This window comes from Oryctolagus cuniculus, chromosome 14 (assembly GCF_964237555.1).
Source record: "Oryctolagus cuniculus chromosome 14, mOryCun1.1, whole genome shotgun sequence".
Taxonomy (NCBI): Eukaryota; Metazoa; Chordata; class Mammalia; order Lagomorpha; family Leporidae; genus Oryctolagus; species Oryctolagus cuniculus.
Window position 1 is genome coordinate 13,226,601 of NC_091445.1, and position 25,078 is coordinate 13,251,678.

A 25,078-nucleotide genomic window follows, 5' to 3' on the forward strand; every position below is an offset into this window, starting at 1 on the left:
GCAGTTTGCTTTCCTCCTAGACTTGAAGCCCTCCTTTGTGCCTGTGTCTGTTAGATGCCTTTCTGGACCCTTCTTTCATCCCGGTCTTTCTGAACCATCGTTGAGCCGTTCGATGACAGAGGCGTCTGATCGCGTACGTGGAGGGCATGTCTTCCCTGGCGCCCTTCCTCTTCCGCCTTTTCCCTCCAATGTTTTAAAATGAGACGGGCCGCCTTGCCCGCAGCTGCCTCTGCAGGTTGCTTGCTTTCTGATTCCCACTACCCCGACGTGATAGTGACTGTCTTTCCTTCCCCTCTTTCGCCTTCGCTGGCTCCTTGCTCGGTTTCCTTCTACAGGGAGGCTGCACCCTGGCGCGCCCTGCAGAACCTCTCTCTCGGTACTGCCCCATCTCCCATCCTCCCAGCACACACTGCGGACCAACGCAAACCTGCCTCGGTTTCCCTCTCTGCCCTTTCTTCCCTCGTGAGCATCTCTGGGCAATCACAGAAGTTGGTGCCGGCAGATAAAACACCAGCCAGCCCCTCGTCCCTTTCTCGTGTTGAGTCCACACTCTCCAGCAGTTACTTTAGGGCATCTTCTCTTGTCTCACTCCCTCTTCACTCCCTTCACTGTCACTCTTGGCAGGTGCCAGCACCCCCATCAGAAAGCACAGCCGTCGCGAACTGCCCTCACCTGGCGTCCTCTGCCTCCGTGGCCACCCCTCCCAGTGCCTCCCCAACCCCTCTCGGGGTCCTCCCCCACCCCTCTCGGCGTCCTCCCCCACCCCTCTTGGCGCCTCCCCCACCCCTCCCAGATCTCCCCCACCCCCTCGATGCCTCCCCCTCCCCTTCCACCCCTCCCAGCATCTCCCCCACCCCCACCACCAATCTTTGTTTTCAGCTGAAGATATCGGCCTCACCCTCTCCATACTCTACTCATCTCCATTCACAAATGAAGACATGTTTGTCTCCCATTGTGAGATTATCTTCCATTGCAAGTGGGACAGTGTCCTCAATGTTTGTCTCTTGGAAACTCTCTTCATGGTTAATACCTGCCTGCTTCCCCCAGCCCCTGCCAGTATTTCGCCCTTTTCAAATTGATTGCCACCTCCTTGCTATTCAAATGATCACTACTGGCCAGTTTTGGCCCTGACTTTGTTTACTTGGCCTTTGTAAAGCCCTTGACACTTCTGGCAACACTCTTAAAAGTAGTACTTCCTTTGTTTAAACTAAGCCACTTAAGTAGCTACAGGCACTGCATCAGTCAGTGTTCCGTTGCTGTAATGAAATACCCGAGGCTGGCTGATTGGTAAAGAAAAGGGGTTTGTTTATTTAGCTCACAGTGCAGAGAGCCTGGCGCCCCCCACCCCATTCTTGGAAGATGGCATCATGCTGGGAGGGAGGGAGTGCAGAAGCAAGGGGCACCCAGGGAGACAGGAAGCCGGTGGGGGGTGGGGCTCTTGTAGCACCCTATTTTCACGAGAACCAACTCAGGGTCCCCAGAGGAATACTTTAATCCCCTACAAAGGCAGTGCCTCTGCATTGCTTAGCCTTTCCTTACTATAAAAAACTACCCGAGGCAGGCTGCCTTATGAAGAAAATAGGTTGGTTTCAGCTCCTGGTTCTGGCAGGTCAATTTATATGAGAGAGAGAGAGAGGGAAAGACAGAGGGAGCACTCTCTTAAATCTATTATGTAAGATCTCTTATATCTTAGATCTTATATCTGCCGGTTTATTCTCCCAGTGCCTGCAATAGCTGGAGCGGGGCCAGAGTGAAGCCAAGAGTCAGGAACTCTCTGGGTCTCCCATGTGGGTGGCCAGGACTCGTGGGTCATCTTCCACTGCCTTCTCAGGGCATTTACAGGAAGCTGGATCAGGACTTGAACCTGAACTCTCCTACAGGATGTGGGAGTCCCAAGCAGCAGTTTAACCTGCTGCCGGCCATTGTTCCCATCCTGTGCATGTGTCTTCTACGTCCATTCTCTCTCTCTAAAGCCACCAAGATTCAGTCCTGGGGGCTCCACCCTAACAACCTAAGGCAATCTAAACGCTTCCTAAAGGTCCCACCCTGTGAACGCTATGATTTTTGCCCTGTTAGTGCCATTAACAAAAGACTTTGGGGATTAAATTCCTGCATGAGTTTAGGGCCAAACCATAGCACCCTCACCGACCTCCAGCTGAGCTCCACCCCTCCAGTGTCTCAGACCTCAGCACCACCAAGCGGAGGGCCAAGCCACCAGCATGTGAACCCTCGGGGGAAATGCCACCTGCACGCCAGCACAGTCGTCTCCTGTGCTGGGTCCCAAGGCACAGAGCAACCTGCGTGCTGCACTTCGTTTTTGTGCTGGGATGTTTCTCATTTAACCCCTATTTCCAGTACCTTGCTGTGGTCTCTTCCTCTTTCTGGTCCCAGAGTTCTACCCTGGGGCTTCTGTTGCTTTCTGAGATCCTACTGGTTGCGTCCTGACTGGGAGTTGCCCTCTGTGGACTTAGATCTAGGACTCTCAGTTCTCACTCCACCCAAGTAATTGTGCACTGAGTATATGGTTGCAACTGGGCTGGCTGACCGGACTGTGAAGGTAAGGCACCGTCTTTTCTTCATTTGCCTACTGAGGAAATAAACGAGAAAGGAGGGCCGGCGCCGGGGCTCACTAGGCTAATCCTCTGCCTTGCGGCGCCGGCACACCAGGTTCTAGTCCCGGTCGGGGCGCCGGATTCTGTCCCGGTTGCCCCTCTTCCAGGCCAGCTCTCTGCTGTGGCCCAGGAGTTCAGTGGAGGATGGCCCAAGTGCTTGGGCCCTGCACCCCATGGGAGACCAGGAGAAGTACCTGGCTCCTGCCATCGGATCAGCGCAGCGCGCCAGCTGCGGCAGCCATTGGAGGGTGAACCAATGGCAAAGGAAGACCTTTCTCTCTGTCTCTCTCTCTCACTGTCCACCCTGCCTGTCAAAATAAACAAACAAACAAACAAACAAACAAACGAGAAAGGAGATGGTATAGGGGCTGGTGTTATGGCATGGTGGGCTAAGCCCTGCTTGTGACGTCAGCTTCCCGTATCAGCCTGATGGTTCCTGACCCAGCTGCTCAGCTTGTGATCCAGCTCCCTGCTAATGTGTCTGGGAAAGCAGCAGCAGATGGCCCAAGTACTGGGGCCTCTGCCAGCCACATGGGAGAGAGACCTGGATGGAGTTCCAGGCTCCTGCCTTTGGTCTGGACAAGCCTGGCCATTGCAAGCCATATGGGAGTGAAGCAGCAGATGGAAGAACTCCCTTCCTCTTGCTCTCTCTGTCCTTCACTGGTTGTCAAATAATAAATAAATCTTTTATAAAAGGAACAAGAAAAGGAGACAGTGTAATACAGTTCATAACCTTGTGATGTGATAATCCAGGTTGTTATAGTGCATTAAATTCTGTTGTAGGGTTAGCAAAGAAGGTCAAAGAAGAGATGTACAGAGTTAATCAGGTCAGATGAAGATGAGAAGATGGAGTAGAGGGGACCTGTGGGTAGAGGAGGAAGCCTTGTGGCATCTTTTGGTAATGGGCCAGGACAACCGGTCTGGCTGGAGCAGAGGCTGTGGGTGGGGTGATGAGCAGGGCGTGCACCACTAAGGGCCTGGAACGCTAGGCTGTGGAATCTGGCTTTATCCTGAGTGCACCGAGGAGCCCTTGGAGGGTTTTGAGCCCTGGAGGAGTACTGTCACATGTGCTTGCATTGGAAGGAGCCAAACCAGAGGATCTCAGGCAGGGCGGTTCTGCCCTGCAAGGGACCTTGGGTACCCCTGGGGCAGTTTTGGTTGTCCCAGCTGGCATAGGGAGGGTGCCCTGGGCGGGTAGTGGCCGGAATTCTCTCAACAAGTCACTGGACATTGACTAAGGCCAGGTCTGTGTTGAGATTCAGCTAGCCGCTAACAAGACAACAGGTACTACAGTAGCTTTACAATTCTGTGTTGGGCATTAGCAAAGTAGAGTTTACAAATATATACATTTCATTTACAACAAAACAGAAAAGAACTCTCCACTGGAGAAGCTAAGCACACCCTGGGAGGCCAGGGAGGGGTGGGAAGAGGAGCTCCGTCAGGACCTCCCTGGATACAACCTCGTCTGCTCTGTTCAGCAGTTTCTGCACTTAAAATGGTTTGTGATGAATTGACCCGTGTACTGAAGTATCTGTGTAACACCTGCGTGTGAAATCCAGAAAACAAGAGATTTTTTCCTTCTTCACTCTTGTGAATATTGCAGTGGCAAAAAAATGAATAAATAAATAAGGGCTCAAAGGAAAGCCAAGAACCATGTATACAGTCATCAGTTTCAAGAGTTCTGCTAATTGTATTGTGTGGAGATTACTAGCGTCAGTTAACCACCTGGAGGGGACATCTGTGTCTAAAGCACGTGGTGGAGCAGGCGTTTGGCACAGTGGTTAAGATGCAGCATGGGATGCCTACATCCCAGATTCGTGTCCCTGGGTTTGAGACCCAGCTCCACTTTTTTTTTTTTTTACAGAGATTTATTTTATTTATTTGAAAGGCCAAGTTATAGAGACAGAGAGGAAGAGATAGAGCAAGAGAGGTCTTCCATCTGCTGCTTCACCCCCCCCCCCCCAAATGGCCACAACAGCCAGGGCTAGGCCAAGCTGAAGCCAGGAGCCAGGAGCTTCTTCCGGGTCTCCCATGTGGGTGCAGGGTCCCAAGGACTTGGGCCATCTTCTGCTGCTTTCCAAGGCCCATTAGCAGGGAGCTGGATCAGAAGAGGAGCAGCTGGGTCTCAAACTGGTGCCCTTGGGGCTGGGGCTGTGGCATAGTGGGTAAAGCCACCACCTGCAGTGCCAGCATCCCATATGGAGTCAGAGGTACTCCTGTATGGGAGTACATATACATCATTTTATCCATAAATATTTCAGTACGGACTCAGAAAAATCAGGGCCCTTTGATAGCATCACAGTGTTGTCACTGAACTTCATACAATGACATATAAGTTCCTGATACTGTGAAATACCATGGCCAGTGTTAAATTTTGATTGTCACAAAAATGTTTCTCGTTTGTTCCAAGCAAAATGCACACCTGATCAGGGCACCATAGCTGGTGAATCCCTGTTCTTCAACACCCAGTGGACTCCAGGCACTTTGATGGCTGTGGTGTCGCTGAGTCATTGACTAGTGTGAGGATGAGCCCTTTCTCAGCCATGAGTGGGAACGTCCCTGGGGCTGCAGGAACCTGAAAGGCTGTGGAGGGACTGCAGTGTGGCTTCCTCCAGGTCTGGTTTTGTGTCACAGGACTTTTTGGGGGGCGGGGCAGCAGAATTCCCTCTGCTTCTGCTTACTTGTGCTTGGTGGACAGAATCCTCAGTTCTGGCGTACATAAGCCAGTGAGTGTTAATGTACACTGTTATTATTATTATTATTTAAGATTTATTTATTTGAAAGGCAGAGTTACAGAGACAGAGGAGAGAGAGAGATCTTCCATCCGCAGGCTCACTCCCAGATGGCTGCAACGGCTGGCACTGGGCCAGGCTGAAGCCAGGAGCCTGGAACTGCATCCGGGTCTCCCACATGGGTGGCAGGGGCCCAAGCACTTGAGCCACCTTCTGCTGCTTTCCCAGGCACTTTAGCAGGAAGCCAGATAGGAAGTGGAGCTGTCGAGACTCCAACAGGCACTCCTACGGGAAGCTGTCTTCGCAGGCAGTGGCTTAACCTGCTGTACCACAGTGTTGGCCCGTTAGTTTGTTTCTGGAGAGTCTGTGCATTCAGTGTGTAGAAAGTGGTTACTTGTTTCACAGACTAAACCATGTGGCATCCCATGGTCCATGGATATTCCGGGATAGCATCTTAGGAGATGAGCCATCCCAAGGAGGGGTAGTGTGTTAGATGCACTGTTGTGTGGAGGGGTTTGAGCCATCTGGAACCACAGGTAGTGTGTTAGGAGGGCCACCCCGTGGAGGGGCACCATCTTAGCCCACGGAGGGGTGGTGGTACTCGTTGGACAGAGGGCTGTAATTTATGGAACGTGCTATCCCATGGAGAGGAGTGTCTGAGAACATGACACCCACACAGAGGAGTGTCTGATGGGGTGGAAATGGGCAGCCCTTCTCGTCCTCCTGGGTGGTGGGTGTCTTAGAATAGGAGGAGGCAGACTTGAGCCGCACAGGTGAGTGTGTGTGGGGGGTGGGGGGGGGTTTTTTTGGCCATGCAGAGTTAGAGAGAGAGAGAAAGAGAGAAAGGTCTTCCTTTTCTGTTGGTTCACCCCCAAAGTGGCCGCTACGGACGGCACACTGTGGCCACTGTGCTGCGCCTATCCGAAGCCAGGAGCCAGGTGCTTCCTCCTGGTCTCCCATGCAGGTGCAGGGCCCAAGCACTTGGGCCATCCTCCACTGCACTCCCTGGCCACAGCAGAGAGCTGGACTGGAAGAGGAGCGACCGGGACAGAATCTGGCGCCCCAACCGGGCCTTGAACCCTGGGTGCCGGCGCCACAGGTGTAGGATTAGCCTAGTGAGCCACGGCACCGGCCTAGAACTGAAGCGTGTTTTAAGCAGACTTGGTTTAAACCTGCCATGGGACCTAAATGTAGCATTTCTTACTTTTAAGGGACAGTCTGCATTGTATTCTTTAAGTGGAGCGTTACTGCCTGTTCCTTCTACTGCCCACTGAGGACTGCTCCTGTGTTCTCTCACTAGGAAAATGACTACATTAACTCATACTTCGACAACGGAGACGATTTTGGCGTAGACAGCGACGACAACATGGATGAAGCAACCTACTAGCCGTGAAGTTCGTCAGAAAATGTTCTTAGGATGCGGCTTCTCAGCATTCAGACTTGGTTTTTTTTTTTTTTTTTTTTTTTTTTTTAATTTCTGATAAGGAGTGAAAGCCTGTTTTACTTTTGCTATCTTTTGGTTGGACAGTTACTGATACTCGTAACCCAAACATTCAGAACCACTTTACTGTAGTAGCAGTTACCGTGTACAAATGAGTCTCTGACACGCCAACGTTCCTTCTAGATACCTCTGCCATTCCTATAGGTTTTCTCATGGATTGACTTTTGTTAATGCCTAATGAGTTTTTGCATCTCTTAATCGATGCATCCATACTTGAACAAACCGTTCTTGTTTAACTGCTGATCTTTTGTACAAATATGATTTGTCATAATGGATTTCTATAATCTGCAAATTGATTTAATACAGCACATAGAGCACTTTAAAAAAAAAAACAACAGAAACTTGAAAATAATTTTATTTTCTACTTGTACATGGTATGTTCCATACCACTACATTAATGACAACATTAACCCACCTAAGCTGTAAACATGTATGAACTTCAAAGAGGTTAGAAGTTTTGTGATTGAAAACATCCCCACGGGAAGACAGGCCACTCTGAGCAAGTTTATGGGAGAGAGAATTAAAAGGTTTTTTTGGTGGAAAATATTTTTGAAGTTGTACATACATGAAATTAACCACCCCACTGTAGTAAGTTTAACATCTTCGAATAGTTGGGCTCATGGAGAATGAAAGTGAGACATCTTAGTTTTGTACTTTACCTAAGTATGGAGTACTGGTCGCGCTGCGGAATGCATGTGTATGAACCCTGACGCGCCCGGGCCTCTCGGGTCCCATCACCACACAGAATGAACTCAGGTCATTTTCAAATGAACTTGTTTGTGTGACTTCAAAGCTAGCCCCAACCCCAGCCTTTATCTATTTTGAGGGAGCACACCCCCAAACTGCAGCCTCCAAAGACTCACAGATGCCAAAGATTTTCAAGGGAGCTCGTATTTCAAAGACAATTTATATTACTCACCAAATGCAATCAAACTCTTTTTCCTCCTTTGGGGAGCTATCACCTGTTACCCTCTAACCCAAGAGGCAGAGCCACCTGTGCTGTGAAACTCAGCCTCAAAACTGAGTTTGGCCAAGTTCTGTGCCTTAGTTTCTCTTGTAAATGATGTCATGTAAAAACCGCATACCCATGAACCAAGGTCTACCAAATGCAGAGATGATTGCTCTAAGTTTGGTTGTCACCCTCTGAGACAATTAGAGTTTGGGAAGTAACCAAAAGCATGTTTTCTTCACAAAGATGTATGATAATCTGATTTTCCCATCTTGCATTTGTGGGGAAAACTGGAGCGAATTTGTATCACCTTGTGCCATTTTGCAACACGACTTTCTCAGGACAAAGACCACTTCCAATGGCAGTGCTTCCTTCAGTGATTCAGATGGGTGTGTGAGGCCCCCCCCCATCTTATCAGGTTAGTGCTGTGTTGATCCTATGTGAACTCCTTCTTGTGTAAGCAAAATTGTCAAAAATGTTTAAAATAGGCTATTTTTAAAGCAGCCATCTACTTACTGTACATAATGAAAACCCCACATGGGGTTTTCAGTAGTAATGAGATGGTGTTGTCATATGGGAACATTCATTAACACAGGTGTTTCGTCCTGTCACCTTATACCAGAATCAAGTACCAGTTCTGGTTAAATGCTTTATTATCCATCTGCAGGTAACGGCTTCCACCAGGCAAATGCAATGAAGATGAAGGTGTTTCTTTTCCTAGCTTTCAGTTTGCCATCATTTTCGTCCTGTGTACAGTAGGGCAGCCAGGGCCATCCACTCCCCCTCTGGAAGCTCTTTTTAGTTTTACAGCATATGAAAGGTGAGAACAGGCATGATTTGCAGGCTGCTTTACCAACATGAATCTTGTTTTTCTGGCTTACAGTAAGACTGTGAAGTGATTCCACAGGAAGGCAGACATCGTTTTGCAGAGACAACCTCTTCCGTGTAAAAACGTATTGTTGGTGTAGTGTCTTTAAAACTGTTACAAGCGGAAGTGTTCGGTTGCCATGATGCTTATTTTTCTGTATTTGTTTACACATTAAATTCTTACAAAACAGAGTTGTGGCCTCTTGTTTTACATCAAGATGTTTTGAACTCACTTAAATGTATTATTTAGTAGGGAAAACTAATTTAATACGGATCTTACCCAGTAACTATATGTATGTATTTGAGCAGAGATGCCTGAATCAGGTGTTCTTGCACCACCCACCACCACAAACAAGAAAACCCTGCAGCTAGGGGACTAGGTGTGCTAGCATACTGAGACTTGGCAGGCAGTGCAGTACTTGCATCATCACTCGTGTCCTGGACCAACATACTGATATGGATACCAAAGAATACTAAAGGCGGATGCAACCTCTCACCCTCTCTTCCCTCTCCACTTCACATGTACAGTCCCAGTGGTTTTATATGTTAACTTTTTTTTTTTTTTTTTTTGACAGGCAGAGTGGACAGTGAGAGAGAGAGACAGAGAGAAAGCTCTTCCTTTGCCGTTGGTTCACCCTCCAATGGCCGCCGCGGCCGCCGCGCTGCGGCCAGCGCACCGCGCTGATCCAATGGCAGGAGCCAGGAGCCAGGTGCTTTTCCTGGTCTCCCATGGGGTGCAGGGCCCAAGCACCTGGGCCATCCTCCACTGCACTCCCGGGCCACAGCAGAGGGCTGGCCTGGAAGAGGGGCAACCGGGACAGAATCCGGCGCCCCGACCGGGACTAGAACCCGGTGTGCCGGCGATTAGCCTAGTGAGCCGCGGCGCCGGCCTGGTCCCAGTGGTTTTAATAATGTCTAGATTTCACTAATAACAACTTCAGTTTTTGTAAAAAGAAATTTAAAAAGATACTTTTTAAAGTGGGAGGAAAACAGATCACACCACAGATCCTTCCATTAAATAAGTAAATATTCCAAAGACTTTCTCAATTCCTCTATGTAAAATTAATATTCTTGAAGTAGAAGCGTTTTTGTGTTATAAGAAGTGAAAATTTATTTACCAAGCACTTTATGTAACTGTGATCCACAACCCCATAGCAAGTTGTAGATCCTGCCTAACGCCAGTTCTTCCCTGAGAAAAATCTCCCAAAGAATCTGCATCTGAGATGTTTTATTCCATCTCAGTTACGTGCTGCAGATCGTCCAGTGGCTTTTGTTTCTGTCACGGGTGGCAAGTCTGAACTGGCAGACCTTTGCTTTTTTTTTTTTTTATTTTTTTTGGACAGGCAGAGTGGACAGTGAGAGAGAGAGAGACAGGGAGAAAAGTCTTCCTTTGCCGTTGGTTCACCCTCCAATGGCCGCCGCGGCCGGTGCACCGCGCCGATCCAATGGCAGGAGCCAGGTGCTTCTCCTGGTCTCCCGTGGGGTGCAGGGCCCAAGCACTTGGGCCATCCTCCACTGCACTCCCTGGCCACAGCAGAGAGCTGGCCTGGAAGAGGGGCAACTGGGACAGAATCCGGCGCCCCGACCGGGACTAGAACCCAGTGTGCCGGCGCCGCAAGGCAGAGGATTAGCCTAGTGAGCCGCGGCCCCGGCCAACCTTTGCTTTCTTACACAGTATCTCTCTATCGAGATGAGGTTTTCTTTATTCAATTAAATTCACCAGCTTCCATTTTAGATTGGATAATAAAATAAACTTTATTACATTGTGTAGATTTTTTAAAATATGAAAAATATGAGGCAAAAAGTTTTAAAAACCAGTTTTACAGATGTACATGCTAACAATGTTATATTTTGCATTTGTATAAAATACATTATACGAAAGATTTATATTCTTGCATACATAAAATTAAATAAAGCATTCAGATATGGTCTAACAGTGCAATATGCACATACTTGGAAGAAAAATACTGATTTCCTGAGCAACATCGTTTTAATTCAGAGTATGAATGATTCTCATCCCAATAACGCACCATTCACATGGACTTCAAAAAACGTTTTGACCTTTGCCCTGTAATACTTAGACTGGATCCTTGCTGGATATTTCTAAAACTCTGTATCCTTCATATTTCCAACTAGGTAATTTTAGAAGTAGGGACCTTTAAAAAGAACTATTTAGTGCTGGCTCATTGAAAGAACTTTTCGTCCTGGAGTAAGCAGACGGAATCCACAGTCAAAGCATCCTCCAGAAGACAGTTAACATTGCAGTCCTCCAACTTTTAACGTGGCCAGCAGCTGCTGTAACCTATCTTTATACTTTCTAAAGTCGCGAGTCCCCTAATTTTCTAGGGGTGCATGGCAAAAAAATATTGAATTTAAATGGCATCCACTGTTTAAAACACACTTAACCATGTCTACTCAGACTTTAAAAAGGAAATTAAGAATCTCTGCTAAAAATACCAAATTTTTTTCCTGCACTTGCCTCTCAACTTTTTAAAGGAACCAAATGCAGTAACGCACAATGACTGTTGTTAACATTTGCACACACACATATGTAAGGCCTCAAAGTCATTCAAATAAGGGTTTCAACACAATGAAAAATCACAATATCTAACAGTAACTGTGTTTACATAGTTATACAAAGTAGTTTGCATTAGCTACAAATTTAATGTATTACTAATACTTTTTAGAAGTTATTTCTCAACCTATTAAATGCTTAGGGAAAACTACAAAGATAACCTATATATAGAAATATATAAATTCAAATTATAGTCAATTAATTTAAAAATATATAACTCAAACATACAGAAGAAACGAACTGCTTGATTGTGTCCTAAGGATATATATTTCCTTCAAAAAGGATACCCTGCAAGACAGAAATTTTTAATCAAGAAGTACACAGTATATTAATTTAAAAATAACTTACTTTAGAAATCAGACCACCCCATCACAATTTCAAAGTCTAGCTAGCAAAGAGGAACACTGAATTTCTAACTTATCAATTTGATGTAAACAATGTTCTTCAAAGGACATTTAGCCTGTACTGCCCTAATAATCTGCATTTGCTTCCCTGAAACTTGACTTTTCAGCAGGCTCAATAAATATAATGTAAACTGGCCCAAGCTGCCATTGAGCACAAGTTAGAAAGTTCACATTTCTCTTTTCCAAGATGCCCAAGGCACATTAATTAAACAATTTTTAACTAAAAAGGTTGATTACTACATAAATCACTTTGCTGTAATTTCCATATTGAACTCTTTTTGATAATTTTCCTAAGATACTTTAATACAAAGGTACTTCAAAAAGTTCATGGGAAAATGGAATTAAAAGATGAGTTAATTTTTGGTGGAAAACAAATTCATGCATAGTTTTTTCATAATTGCAATTTCCATTAACTTTTTGAAGGCTTCCAAATATACCAGGGCTTTAAAACTTTTGACTTCCCTGTCCTCTTAAAGATCCTTTTCTTGACAAAGTATGTAAAACTCCATTTAGCATATTAAAAAAATTCATGCCATTTTGTCGACATTAGAGTCTTGAGATTTAAAATGACTGATCAGAAAATGAAAACAATTAAAATTACAATAATGCCCAGAAAATGAAGTGGTATTATCTCTCTTAAGGTATATACTTTATTATACACAAAATAGGAAACACAGATTCCACCAAATTCCATTTCTACTGAATCATTTTGGTTACATTTTGAAACACCTTTAAGAATTAAATGATGGGGTCAGTTATGCAAATACTTCTAGTTCAGCCAAGTGTGACTGATCCACAGCAGACCTCTGGAAAATGGCACTGTCAAGCCCTTGCAACCAACCCACACACTGGTGGCCTCTGTTCTGATGCTGCAGTTCATGAAAAGTCAAAGTTGGACATTTTCTTTTTAAAAAACAGGTACAGGATCAGTACAAGAGTTTGGAGGCATTACTAAAGCAAAAAGCCTCTTCATTCATGTTTCTGGTGAGTGAATCTCAGGCAGGCAATGATATGTCTGACGCTATTAATTTGTGCTTGATGTTGAAGATGACAATCCATGAGTGTAGCCTATGTAATGAATTTGACTGCATCATCTAAGATAATGCCTAAGTCTAAAACTTACATAAAGTAATATAAGGCATTAGATGTACTTAAGGCATGTTACCACATGTAACACAGCAATTTATCACAGTATGTAAGAATTATTTCCTAAATAATGTTAACCTGTACTTGTGTAACTTTTCATCAAAGAACTACAAAGTGCTGTCAAATATCAAAGGCAAATAGAATGATTTTCAGAACAGCAGAGGAGAGGTTAAAGCATGTGTCTGAAAGCAAGCATTCTGTAGGAGATAAAAATTACTCTCTGGTCTTGACCTAGTCCAGTGTTCTAGGGACTAAATGGCAATTTCCTGACTGTGACACACTTTGGGGCTTAACAGTGTTTACTGCAGCTCTTCACCTCTATTACAGAATTCACACATTAGGTTCCCGGTTCTGTTTCTATTTTGTCATCATGGCACAGCTGCTAGACATAGCTGTAAGATGTTTCAAAACTGAGTTAACTGTGCTCATAAATAATTTTAGAACCAAACTTTTTTTGCAACTAGGTATTTTGATGGCTCACAGTAGTAAATTCTTTAGTTGTGGACTCTGAAGCTATCATTCTGCTTCATAAATGTATAACCTGAAACCAAAAATAATTACTTAAAAAAATAAAATTTAAGCATAACTAGTCTTGAGTAAGAAAAATAACATCTTCCAGGTCAAGGACTCCCCACACACAAACTCATTTCTGCTTTAAGCAATGATAGAACAGATGGAGGAACTCATGCTTTCAACATCGACTGCAGCTACTGTGGAACCTTTACACATGATCCAACCATGGCTCACATTTTTCAGAAAGGTGAACACACAGCATCTTCGGCCTCCGTAAATTCTGGTTTTGAAGTGGTCTGAGCAGGACGGACGCCCCACACTCCACATGCACATGAGCACTTCCACTGCATCAGGAGCTACTGCTAGGTTTTGCGCTCAACAGCAGGTGGCTGAGAATCCTGACTGTAGAGTTTGTGATCATCCTGTTGGCCCAAGTGTAGTCCTTTAGTTGGAGCTAGTCTATTTTGCATTTCTCTCTGCTGTGATGGGGGTGTGATTCCTGAGTCCAAATGTGAAGAGTCCACTGTTGAATGGTGACTAACATCCACCTTAGCTAAAATTTCGTAATAGAGCAAATAAAAGACCGGCGTTATTATACCTACTATCAACATGATCACGACAGCTGTCCACCACCCTATTCCCCAGTCTGCTCCATAGTAAGGATCCTTGCGCTGAGAGCTTTTAGTGTCAGGTTCAAAACGTATCTGTTGGGCCGTCAAGGCAGACACCACCTCATTGAGGTTCTCTCTCTTGGTGTCTGTACACTTGACGATTTGTTCAATGTCTCTGTCCACTTCTTTTAAAAAGCTGCCAGCTGACTCGGTGGAAGACAGGGAGTCGTTGGCCGGCACGATGTCCTCCTGCTCTGGCGCACAGTGCACAGGTGAGGGGCGTGACGCCTGCCTGCCTTTTGCAGGGTAAAGGGTTTCAGTCAACAAACTGAACTTTTTTACTGGAATTTTGATGGACCTAAGGGCAAAAAAGTCTTGATCACTGATGAGATTGTTAACCCTCTTGATATCTGCTACCTGTTAAAAAAAGAAAGAAAACAAAAAACAAATCCAACAGTCAACGGATTTACAACTTAAACTAGTGGTAGCAATACTCATTCATCCCAGTTACTTTTTTGACAGGAAAAAAGTTGAGCTTAATTATTCGTGTTAAATTACAACACTCACAGGGATTTTACTTTTGCTTGTAGGTAAGATTTTTTTTTTTTTTTTTTTTTTTTTTTTTTTGACAGGCAGAGTGGATAGAGAGAGAGACAAAGGTCTACCTTTTGCCATTGGTTCACCCTCCAATGGCTGCCACGGCTGGCGCGCTGCAGCCAGCGCACCACGCTGATCCGAAGGCAGGAGCCAGGTGCTTCTCCTGGTCTCCCATGGGGTGCAGGGCCCAAGCACTTGGGCCATCCTCCACTGTACTCCCTGGCCACAGCAGAGAGCTGGCCTGGAAGAGGGGCAACCGGGACAGAATCTGGCGCCCCGACTGGGACTAGAACCCGGTGTGCCAGCGCCGCAAGGCGGATTAGCAGCCTATTGAGCCACGGCACCAGCCAGATAAGAATTCTACACCACTTCTCATCTACCAGTCTCAGGACAGGGCCAAATGCACTTCACGGTCACTCCTGTATGTCACTCATCAGTATGTACGTGTTCCTCATCCTGTATGTCACCCATCAGTGCTGGCTATCAAAGTGGTTTCTAGGAGCCTTTGCTGCTTGCCCATGTGCATCACGTACAAACACTACAGTTGTACTGCTTGTAAGCCATCTGTTAAGGAAGGATTACAGGTCCTTAGGCTCTTTATTCAGTTTGGCAACTGCAGTGTTAGCTCACCCAACCAAAATAACATTTTATGAACTCTAAGATGCCATCAACTCTAAGTTACAACACTGTTTTCGTATCCCTAATGAAGAAAAAACTACACAAAATATATTTAAGATGCCACCATCCCATTATAAAGATGGTAAAATGTGTGAAAATACATACACCTTAGTATTCACAAAACAGGTATTCTTCTAAAGCCATTTCCCCCCAAACCTCTCAGTCATTTTTGTAAGCTTTCCATATATATATATATATATATATGGAAATACATACTACATAGTTCTCAACCTGTATGTTTATCCTATCCACTGTGTGTATATCCTTGCTATTTGTGACGAGGAGGAAGAGAATATTTTTCAGATTATCACCAACTACTATGCCAGGCTCTCCTATCACTTTTAAGTCATTAGTCATATTTATCAACTTCTAATTCATTCATTTATTTTTGAAAGGCAGAGAGATATACATGCCAAGAGAAATGGTCTATCTGGTGGTTCACTCCTGAAATACCTGCAACAGCCAGGGATGGGCAGCGACAAAGCCAAGGGCTAAGAAACCAATCTGAGTTTGCACATGGGTGGCAGGGACCCAGGCATTTAAATCACCACTTGCTGCCTCCAGGGCGTGCATTCACAGGAAGCTGGATTGGAAGCAGTGTATGCGCTAGAACCCGGTGCTGCAATACAGAACATGCATGACGTAACTGCTGTGCCAAACGCCACCTCTCGTTCATCATTTTCATCAGTGCTTTAAGCTAAGCCCTGATCATGTATCACCTGATTGGTAAAGCGAGTCTGAAATGAAACTTGTATTTCTGGTTTAGTCAGCATAATGAATGATAGTGACGTTCACTGATACACACAGGACCTTGAAGGGTGAGAGGAGCACAGATGCAGATTTCAGACACATTAGCTTTGGGATACCTCAAATACACAAGTGATGGTGTTTCAAAAGGATCATGGAAAAATGTAATTGATAGTTAAGTTTATTTTGGTACAAAAATTCTGAAACCCATGTATCGTTTCATAATACACATTGTCATCATGCCCAATCTGGTGCATTTCATGAGCTTGCTGAAGACCCCTCATATTATGTCTGAAACTCAGGAAACGGATCCCAGCTAGATACAGGTTTGAAGATTATCAGCAAGAGTGGGAACTGGAAGCACAGAGTAGACCGATTCACCAGAAAAAGGCCGGGAGAAAAAGGTAAAGGGAAACCAACTCTGGCTGAGTACAGCTGAGTACAGAAATCCACAAAGGAGATTAAGCAGTGGCCAGGAAGGTACTACCGGAGTGTTTAAAAGCCTGGCTATGTCACTATCTAACTGTATGATTTGAGCCACGTTGTTAGGGTTTCAACTTTGGACTTTTTATTCCTCATCATTATAATAAGAATATAGTAAAATAACTCTTAAGGCTCCTTAATGTATTTTTAAGATGATGACACATGTGAAATTAATCTTTGCCAGTTAAGTTCCCATCACAAGGAAGCACTGCTCACCTTAACTTCTCAATTCTGTTGTTAAAACTTTCCCAAAACTGTGGCCAGTGCTCCTTCTCCTCAGATGTTAAGCTAATCACTTCTCATTGTTCTCCATTTCACATAGCCCAAGATTTTCCCCAGACACATTTTCTATCAGCTTTTCTCTATCCTTACCACAAATATTTTATTTTATTAAACATTAACTTATTTGAAAGGTAGAGATCTAGAGAGAAGGATAGATAGATTATCTTCCATCCACTGGTTCACTCCCCAAAAGGCTGCAATGGCCAGAGCTGGGCCAATTTGAAGCCAAGAGCCAGAACTTTTTCCATTTCTCCCATATGGGTAAGAGGGGCCCAGGTGGATTAGCAGGGAGCTGGATCAGAACAGGTGCCTATAGGGAATGCCAGCATGACAGGCAGAGGTCTAAACATCTATGCCACAGTGCCAGCCCCACAAATCTTTTATCTAAACCCTGAGCATCTTCATTGCATTACACTAATAATTTCTTTATTGTACCCCCTCCAGTTGACTGGCAGGGTCTACCAACATTTTGCATCTCTCCTATTAAGAATAGTGCTCTCATTCTGTGGATCAAACTTTTCCTCCGTTGTCTCACAGTTCTTCATCTCAGGCTGTGCAGCTCATTTAAGAAATACCTTCTAAACCCTGCTGAGGGAGGCAGGCATTTGGTCAAGTGGTTAACATGCCAGTTAAGATGCCCATGTCCCATATCAGAGTGCCAGAGTCTGAGTCCCTATTCTAGCTCCTGATTCCACCTTCCTGTCAATGCAGACCCTGGGAAGCAAGAAGTGATAGTTCAAGTAGCTGGACTATAGCTACCCTTGTGAGAAACCTGCACTGAGTTCCTGGCTTTGGCCTGGCTCAGCCCCTGCCAATGCAGGCATTTAGGGAGTGAACCAGTAGATGGGAGCACTCTGCTTCCCCTTCTCTGTCTCTCAAATATACAAAAATAAATAAAAATGAAGCCCCTTTTTGTCCACCTTACTTCCTCCTTGAAATCTTTACACCACTGTCCAGTGTCTGAAACACTTCCTCCTTTGCACCTCACTGGAAGTATCACCTATTTCAACTGCTCAAATGTATTTCAAATTTCCCTTGTAAGAGAAGTATCCAGTTCATGAAAAGCTAATGTCTTACCCTAATAAAGGTGCTGGACAACACTCTTCTCTTGGATCTCCACTTTGATGTTTTTAGCCTTACCTCTCATTTCAAAGCCTTAATTACATCATCAAGCTTCAAAGATACATTTTTCAATTTATTTCGCAATGATCTTATTATAAAATATAAATTCACATGTGTATTTACATCAAAAATGAAATGTGATATTTTATGATTTAATAATGACAGAGGGGGCTGGTGCTGTGGTGCAGCAGGTTAAAGCCCCAGCCTGCAGCACCGGCATCCCATATGGGCACCAGTTTGAGTTCCGGCTGCTCCACTTCCAATCTAGCTCTCTGACCTGGGAAAGCAGCAGAAGATGGCCCAAGTCCTTGGGCCCCTGCAACCGTGTGGGAAGACCCAGAGGAAGTTCCTGGCTTAGCATCAGCTCAGCTCTGGCCTTGCAGCCATTTGGTGAGTGAACAGTGGATAGAAGACCTCTCTTTCTGGCGCTACCTCTCTCTGTAACTCTGTCTTTCAAATAAATAAAATAAATCTTAAAAAAAAATAATGCCAGCAATGGTGTTGGCATACATAAGCAAATTGGAGTGGGGGGATGGGCTACCTAGCCCTTACCTCATCAAAACATCAATTTCATGTATGACATTTTATTGAGTTTTTAAATTAAAACTTATAATATAAATACTAATTTTATCTAGAAAAAATATATAGAACTTCATAGCCACAGAACTTTAAAACTTCAATTTATATTTATATATATATATATATATATACACACACATATGTAGTTTCTATAAATTTATTAATGTGTTCCACTGCAGAGAAATAGGACAGGCAATCAATATAATTTTTTCAAGTATAAAAATACATTATGGAAAAATTTATTGATTTCAGGTAGAAAATCCTGACAGCATTTAGAATCCCATGGATACATGTAAAGAGTATTCAAACAATCTTATTTGTGTCAATATTGACAACATTCTGCAAATTATATCCTTTATAATTACTTAAGTCATTCAAGAAGTGTCCTTAAAAATGTACAGATACATTTCAAAATTTTATTAGGAGTATGAAAAAAAAAAGTCTGAAAACCAACCTTCTAACTGCTTTCATGAAAACATATCCTGCTAAGACCCCAAGATACACATTACGTTACAGATATCAAATGAGTTCCAGGGCCCAGCGCTGTGGCACAGCAGGTTAAGCCCTGGCCTGAAGCACTGGCATCCCATTTGGGTGCCGGTTCTAGTCCTGGCTGCTCCACTTCCGATCCAGCTCTCTGCTACGGCCTGGGAAAGCAGCAGAAGATGGCCCAAGTCCTTGGGCTCCTGCACCCCCATGGGAGACCTGGAAGAAGCTCCTGGCTCCTGATCAGTGCAACTCTGGCCATTGCGGCCATCTAGTGAGTGATCCAGCGGATGGAAGACCTCTCCCTCCGTCTCTACCTCTCTCTGTAACTCTTTCAAATAAATAAATAAATCTTAAAAAAAAAAAAATGAGTTCCAACAGACAGATTGGTATCTGTGAAATTTAAAGATACCACCACTTAAAGATACAGCTGTGATGATATTCACTGTATAGTGTACAACTGACTACCCAAAAAAGGGGAACAGCTAACAATACTATGCATGGCATGCAGCAGCTTAAACTAATGACCTGTAAGGCTGTGAAATCACAGGGATGCCTATGGTTTACTAAAAAATGAAAACTGCAAGGTCCAGAGTAATCATTATAGCATAAACCAATTTTTAAAACACAAAAATATTACCACCCCCAAATGTGTGTGTATACACACACACACACACACACACACACACACATATGATTAGAGAAAACCATTACTGTGGTGACACTTGTTATTTCAGGAAATCCTTACATATTCTCTTACTACCTGATTAAGAAGAAAACCTATTTGGGTGTTTTCCAATTGTGAAGACAATCATGGATTGAAAATAAATTACCGCATGCATTTAAATTTTAAAAAGTTAACATCTACTGACATGACCAAAAAAGGGACAAATGAAAGGAACAAGATAAAAGGACATGGAATTTATTTCAATTTGGGCTGGGCTGAAGAACAGATAATTTATGGTGGAGTGCATAATGTAAGATCCAAACTTACCGTGCAGCAGTACTGAAGGGCTATTGCATTTAAAGTATCCCCTTCCTGGATATCTTTTGTTAACACTATAATGTCATCAAGTCTATCTCTCGATGTACTTCTTCGTACTTTCTCTTTTCCTCTGGATCGAAGCTCATACGCTTCAGCGTCTTCCTCCAACATGTCGCTGTCGGTGCAGTTTCCAAACGCATGCACTTGACCACTTGACTGAACTCCTGGAAGAGGGAAACCACGACTCTGATGCCTCCCTGCCATAATGTCAAAACCTAGAAGAAAAAAGGCAGACAATTTGGAATGCAGCTGGATCCACTGACTGATTTACACACATCTTAACACTTTTTTTTTCTAAAGAGTACCTTTTGTTATTTAAAATTTAAGTCTGAGCTTTCTAACTGTTGATGTACAACCTATTTGTTGAGAATAAAGACAATGACATGGGAAGAATAGACAACGCAGGCTAACAGGACATGTATCACCATAAACAGGACAGGAATCCCTTTGTAATAGCAGATGGGTATCAGGACACCTCCACACCAAAATCCCCACGTGGCCAAGTCCCTTAAATAAAAAGGCATAGTGTTTATTTATGAACTACACACATCCATTCACTGCTACATACTCATCCACATACACTCATCTCTAGATTGCTTATAATACATAACACAAAGTGAATGATATGTAAATAGTTATTGTACTGTTCAGAATAAAAATGAGAAAAAAAACCCACGTTCAGTACAGATGTAACATTTTGTCTTAAGTGTGGTTTCTTTTAAAAAAAATTTTATTTATGGATTTGAAAGAGTGACAGAGACACAGAGAGATCTTCCATCCCCTAGTTCACTCCCCACATTCTGGGGGGCTTGGGATGGGCTGAAGCCAGGAGCCAGGCACTCCATCTGGGTCTCTCAAATGTATGGCAGGAACCCAAATACCTTGGCCATCGTCTACTGCCTCCCAACACCTTAGCAGGAAGCTGGATTTGGAAGTGTAGAATAGGCAAAGCTCAAACCAGGCACTCCAATCTAGAAAGCTGGAGTCCCAAGCCACAGCCTAACCTACTACACCACACACGTTTTACATGTAAACAAACAATACTTTTAGAATTCAGACTTTCTAACTTCTATATTTTATGTGCATGTGGAACTGAACTATCTTTAGCACTGCCTACTTGATCATGCTGACTTCAGTGTTTTTATTTTGTACAGGAAGTGCCTTCTAGATGGGTCATGATTTTGCTCTTGACTAGGGATTTCCCTTAGTGACTTTTCACTCAACTTATGTTACAGTCCTCATCAGATTCCATCTGTGGTCTATAAATACTGAACAAATAACTTTTAGGTCATTTTGTTCATCTGTACTTCAGAAAAAAAAAACCTGTAAAACCAACTGGGACCTGACCTAACTTAAAAAGATTCATCAATGAGAGCTTTCCATTTACTTGTATTCTTACTTGGACCCTCCTCAAGTTGATATATCAGTATTCTGATTAAAAACAAAAACAAGGGAGCCAGTGTTGTGGCTTAGTAGGTTAAGGCTCCACCTGCGGCACCAGCATCCCATATGAGTGCTGGCTGGAGTCCCGACTGCTCTACTTCTGATCCAGCTCCCTGTTAATGCACCTGGGAAAATAGCAGAAGGTGGCCCAAGTGCATGTATCCACCTGTGAGACCCAGAAGAGGCTCTGGGTTCCCGGCTTTGGCTTGGCCCAGCCCTGGCCGTTGCAGCCATTTGGGGAGTGAACCAGCCAAAGGAAGCTCGCTTGCTCTCTCGCTCTCTCCTTCCTCTCTATAATTCTGCCTTTCAATCAAATAAAAAGTAAAACTTTTTAAAAGGCCACCTTTTCTTAAAAAAAAAAAAAAACCCTAAAAGCCCACATGCATTGTTTTTGTTTCACATTAAACATTCACATGATTCCTTTCAGTTCTTGTCATGAATGATGAATAAAGGTACCAAAGGGGCATTCTGGAAATAAAATACTTTGGGCTTAAAGTGGCTCAGACACGAAGAAGGGAAGCAGTTACAGACCATGCCCTGGTTTCTCATCTGTACTGAATAAAGCGTGGCGCCATTCTCTTTTGGGACTCAGAAGAGTGGGGCAAGGGAGCGTGACTATGATTATGCATTCTCCTGAGACAGTAAAAAATGAATACAGACGGCAGGCTAGACAAAGGAAAGGTGCGGGTGAGAAATACAACTGATGACTCATGTGGACGGGGTGAAACTGAAGCTCTGTGTATGGGGGGATTTGAGAGTATATAAGAAAAAAAGGCCCAAGACTGAGGTCTGAAGATTTCCAACATGTATTATCTTAATAACCACAGAAAGGTCAGCCTATGTAGAGGGGCTGGCACCGTGGCACCGCCTGTGACGCCAGCATCCCATAGGAGCACCAGTGTAAGACCCAGCTGCTCTACTTCTGATACAGTTCCCTGACAATGTGCCTGGGAAAGCAGCAGCCCAAGTCCTGGAGCCCCTGATAGCCCAGAGGGACACCTGGATGCGGCTCCAGGCTTCAGCACGGCCCAGCCCTGGCTGGGAGTGACCCAGTAGATGAGGATCTCTCTCTCTCTCTCTTCCTCTTTCCTTCTCCTTCTTTCTCTCTCTATAAGCCTTTCAAATAAATAAAACTTATAAAGAAAAAAGAAAAATGGAGAAGGAACGTACAGAGGAGGAAACCATGTTTTCCATGCTATGGAAGAGGAGCAAGTGTGGGGGAGGCGGGGTCAGAAAAGACCAACTCTAACATGTTAATTTCTAAAACAGTGACCTTAATTAAATGTTTTAAAACTGTTTCAAGATTTTCTATTCTGTTAACATAGTTAACTAATAGTTACAAGCTAAGTAAACTGTTTCACCTGTTCCCCAAAGCGCTGCATTATTTCTTACCAAGAGCTAGGATTCCTAACTTGACGGCCACCAAAGCGGCTCACATTTTGGGTGTAGAGAAGCTTTGACCCCATGCTAACAGCTACGCCCAAGGGCAACAACAGGTTTATATCCACTTATGTAACCAAGTCTCTTCCATCCCCCTGGGTCCTCAATATAGGGGATGACTGCTAACCCTGTGTGTTTGGGAGTAACTTGATAAGTACAGTTATTTTATTGTTTCATGTGCTCAAAAGGTGTCCACGATCAAAAACAAACAAACGAACAAAAAACTAAGGATGGCCGGCACTGTGGCTCACTAGGCTAATCCTCCGCCTTGCGGCGCCGGCACACCGGGTTCTAGTCCCGGTCGGTCGGGACGCCGGATTCTGTCCCGGTTGCCCCTCTTCCAGGCCAGCTCTCTGCTGTGGCCAGGGAGGGCAGTGGAGGATGGCCCAGGTGCTTGGGCCCTGCACCCCATGGGAGACCAGGAGAAGCACCTGGCTCCTGGCTTCGGATCAGCGCGGTGCGCCGGCCATTGGAGGGTGAACCAACGGCAAAGGAAGACCTTTCTCTCTGTCTCTCTCTCACAGTCCACTCTGCCTGTAAAAAAAAAAAAAAAGAAGAAGAAGAAGAAAAGAAAAAGCTAAGGGGCCACTCGGTATGCAACGATGTCACGCAGCTACCCTGATGCTGCTCTTCGGGCGGCTTCTCTCTGCTAGCGCGTTCTTGGAGCCGACAGTGGTTTACTGCGGCGACCTGGGACTCACCGGGCGATGGCCTCAGACCCTCTCCGTGATACGGTGTCGAAGGGTGCGTAAGGCTTGGCCCTTCGCCTGCTTCCGCCACCTTTCTGCTCTCCTTTCTACAAAGAGGTGCCGGCAGCAGAGGAACACAGACTGGGCCTCCTGTCTCGCGGTCGGGACTGCGCTGTGCCGTGTCTCAGTGCGAGCCAGGCAGACCAGGACCCGGGCGAAGGCCTCCGCGCCGACCCGGGACGAGGCCAAGGCCGGCAGGGCGAGGGCACACAGGCCCCTGCGTGGACCGCCGGAGCGCGCCCTGCTGCCGGGCGGGTGACAGCCACGCCCCGCGGACGCCGAGTCCCAGCCTCCGTCACGCGGGGTCCCTGCGGCCCCGCCGTCCCCCAGGCCCAACCTTGTAGCCCTCCCCGCGTCTGGCTCTTCGGTTCCCGACCCCCAGCGAGGGCTCCAACACTCGGGCTTTCCCGTCACAGCATCGAGTCGTGGACGAGCCCCCACGCAATGCTCGCCTCCGCGCGGGAGGCCTGCGGGCCCGAGAGGCGGCCTTCCTCCCAGCCTCAGTTTCTCCGACAGCGTGCCGGGTCTGGAACTGCCCTGTCTCGCGGCTGGGCAGACGGGGTGGTCCCAGGACGCGGCCCGGGCCCGACCCCGCCCGCCCGGACGTGGGCGCCCTCACCGCCTGCCGCCATCTTTACCTGTCCCGTTAGCGGGGGGAACGCGGCGAGGAGGCAGCCACCAGCTCCGCCGCCGCCGTCCCGGGAACGCTCATGTCCGAGCCTCGGGGCTGGGTGGCCCGGGTCCGACCATCCCGCCGCCGCCGCCGCCGCCAACGTCTCCGCCCTCCCGGCCGTGCGCCGCCGCCACGTCCGCAAACCTGCGCTGCGTCATCGCGTCCAGTGGGCGGAGGTGGGACGAGGCGCGGGCGGAGGCGCGAGGGCGAGCCCAGGACCCGGGGCTGTCCAACCACAGGCCCACGACCCGCACGCATGCGCAGAGACGCGCAGGCGCCCGGAGGGGCGGAGCTCGACTCAGCTCCACCTCCGACTCCTCCCCTCCCAGGCCCGGCCACGCCAGCGGCGGCTAAGTCCGCGCGCCGACCGCTCGACCCGGGCGACCCGGGGGCTGCCCCTTTGTCCGGCGTGCGCGCTGCTCTTGCTAAGGCCCGTGCCGGACACGCTGCGCAGGGGCTGCGAGGAGGAGGCGCTGCTGTGCCTTCTTGCTCTGCATCGCAGTCGTCTTTGGGGTGTGCTGATAGCCACTGCGCTTATACCCGCGTTCGCGCTCGGGCTGGCCGGCTGCAGCCGCGGGAGCAGCGGTCCGTGTCGCAGCCGTGGGGGAGGGCGGCGTGCAGCTTCTGGGTGTGCGGGCGAGAAGAGCGAGCCCCCTGGGGTTGTGCTTGGACTCCGCGGGACAGGAGCTGTCCACCAAGGGGTCACCCCTAACTTCGCCCGGCCGCCTGCGCTCGCCGTGGTGACGGACTCCGTGCGGGGCCCCGGGAGCCGTCGTGCGGGGCGCTGAGCGCGGCTTCTCCCGCTGTCTGCACGGCTGAGTCTCACGGGGCCTTCGAAGCTCTG

At 46.3% G+C, this 25,078-nt stretch overlaps 2 protein-coding genes across 4 annotated transcripts in view; one reads left to right on the forward strand and one right to left on the reverse strand.

Moving 5' to 3' along the window:
• Positions 1-8,853, forward strand: part of POLR3G (RNA polymerase III subunit G) — a 39,637-nt gene extending 30,784 nt beyond the window's left edge. For all 3 annotated transcript variants that reach the window (XM_008261931.4, XM_008261927.4, XM_008261928.4), the window contains exon 8: positions 6,645-8,853. In XM_008261931.4, the coding sequence (XP_008260153.2) occupies positions 6,645-6,731 (87 nt within the window). In that variant the 3' untranslated portion in view covers positions 6,732-8,853. The remainder of the gene's footprint in view (positions 1-6,644) is intronic.
• Positions 8,854-10,390: 1,537 nt separating this feature from the next.
• Positions 10,391-24,443, reverse strand: LYSMD3 (LysM domain containing 3). The gene is made up of 3 exons (XM_008261933.4): positions 24,200-24,443; positions 19,879-20,144; positions 10,391-14,327 (listed from the first exon to the last, which is right to left on the reverse strand). Exons 2-3 carry the CDS (start codon positions 20,131-20,133, stop codon positions 13,662-13,664), a joined length of 921 nt encoding a protein of 306 aa, XP_008260155.1. The 5' UTR covers positions 20,134-20,144; positions 24,200-24,443; the 3' UTR covers positions 10,391-13,661.
• Positions 24,444-25,078: the final 635 nt, after the last annotated feature.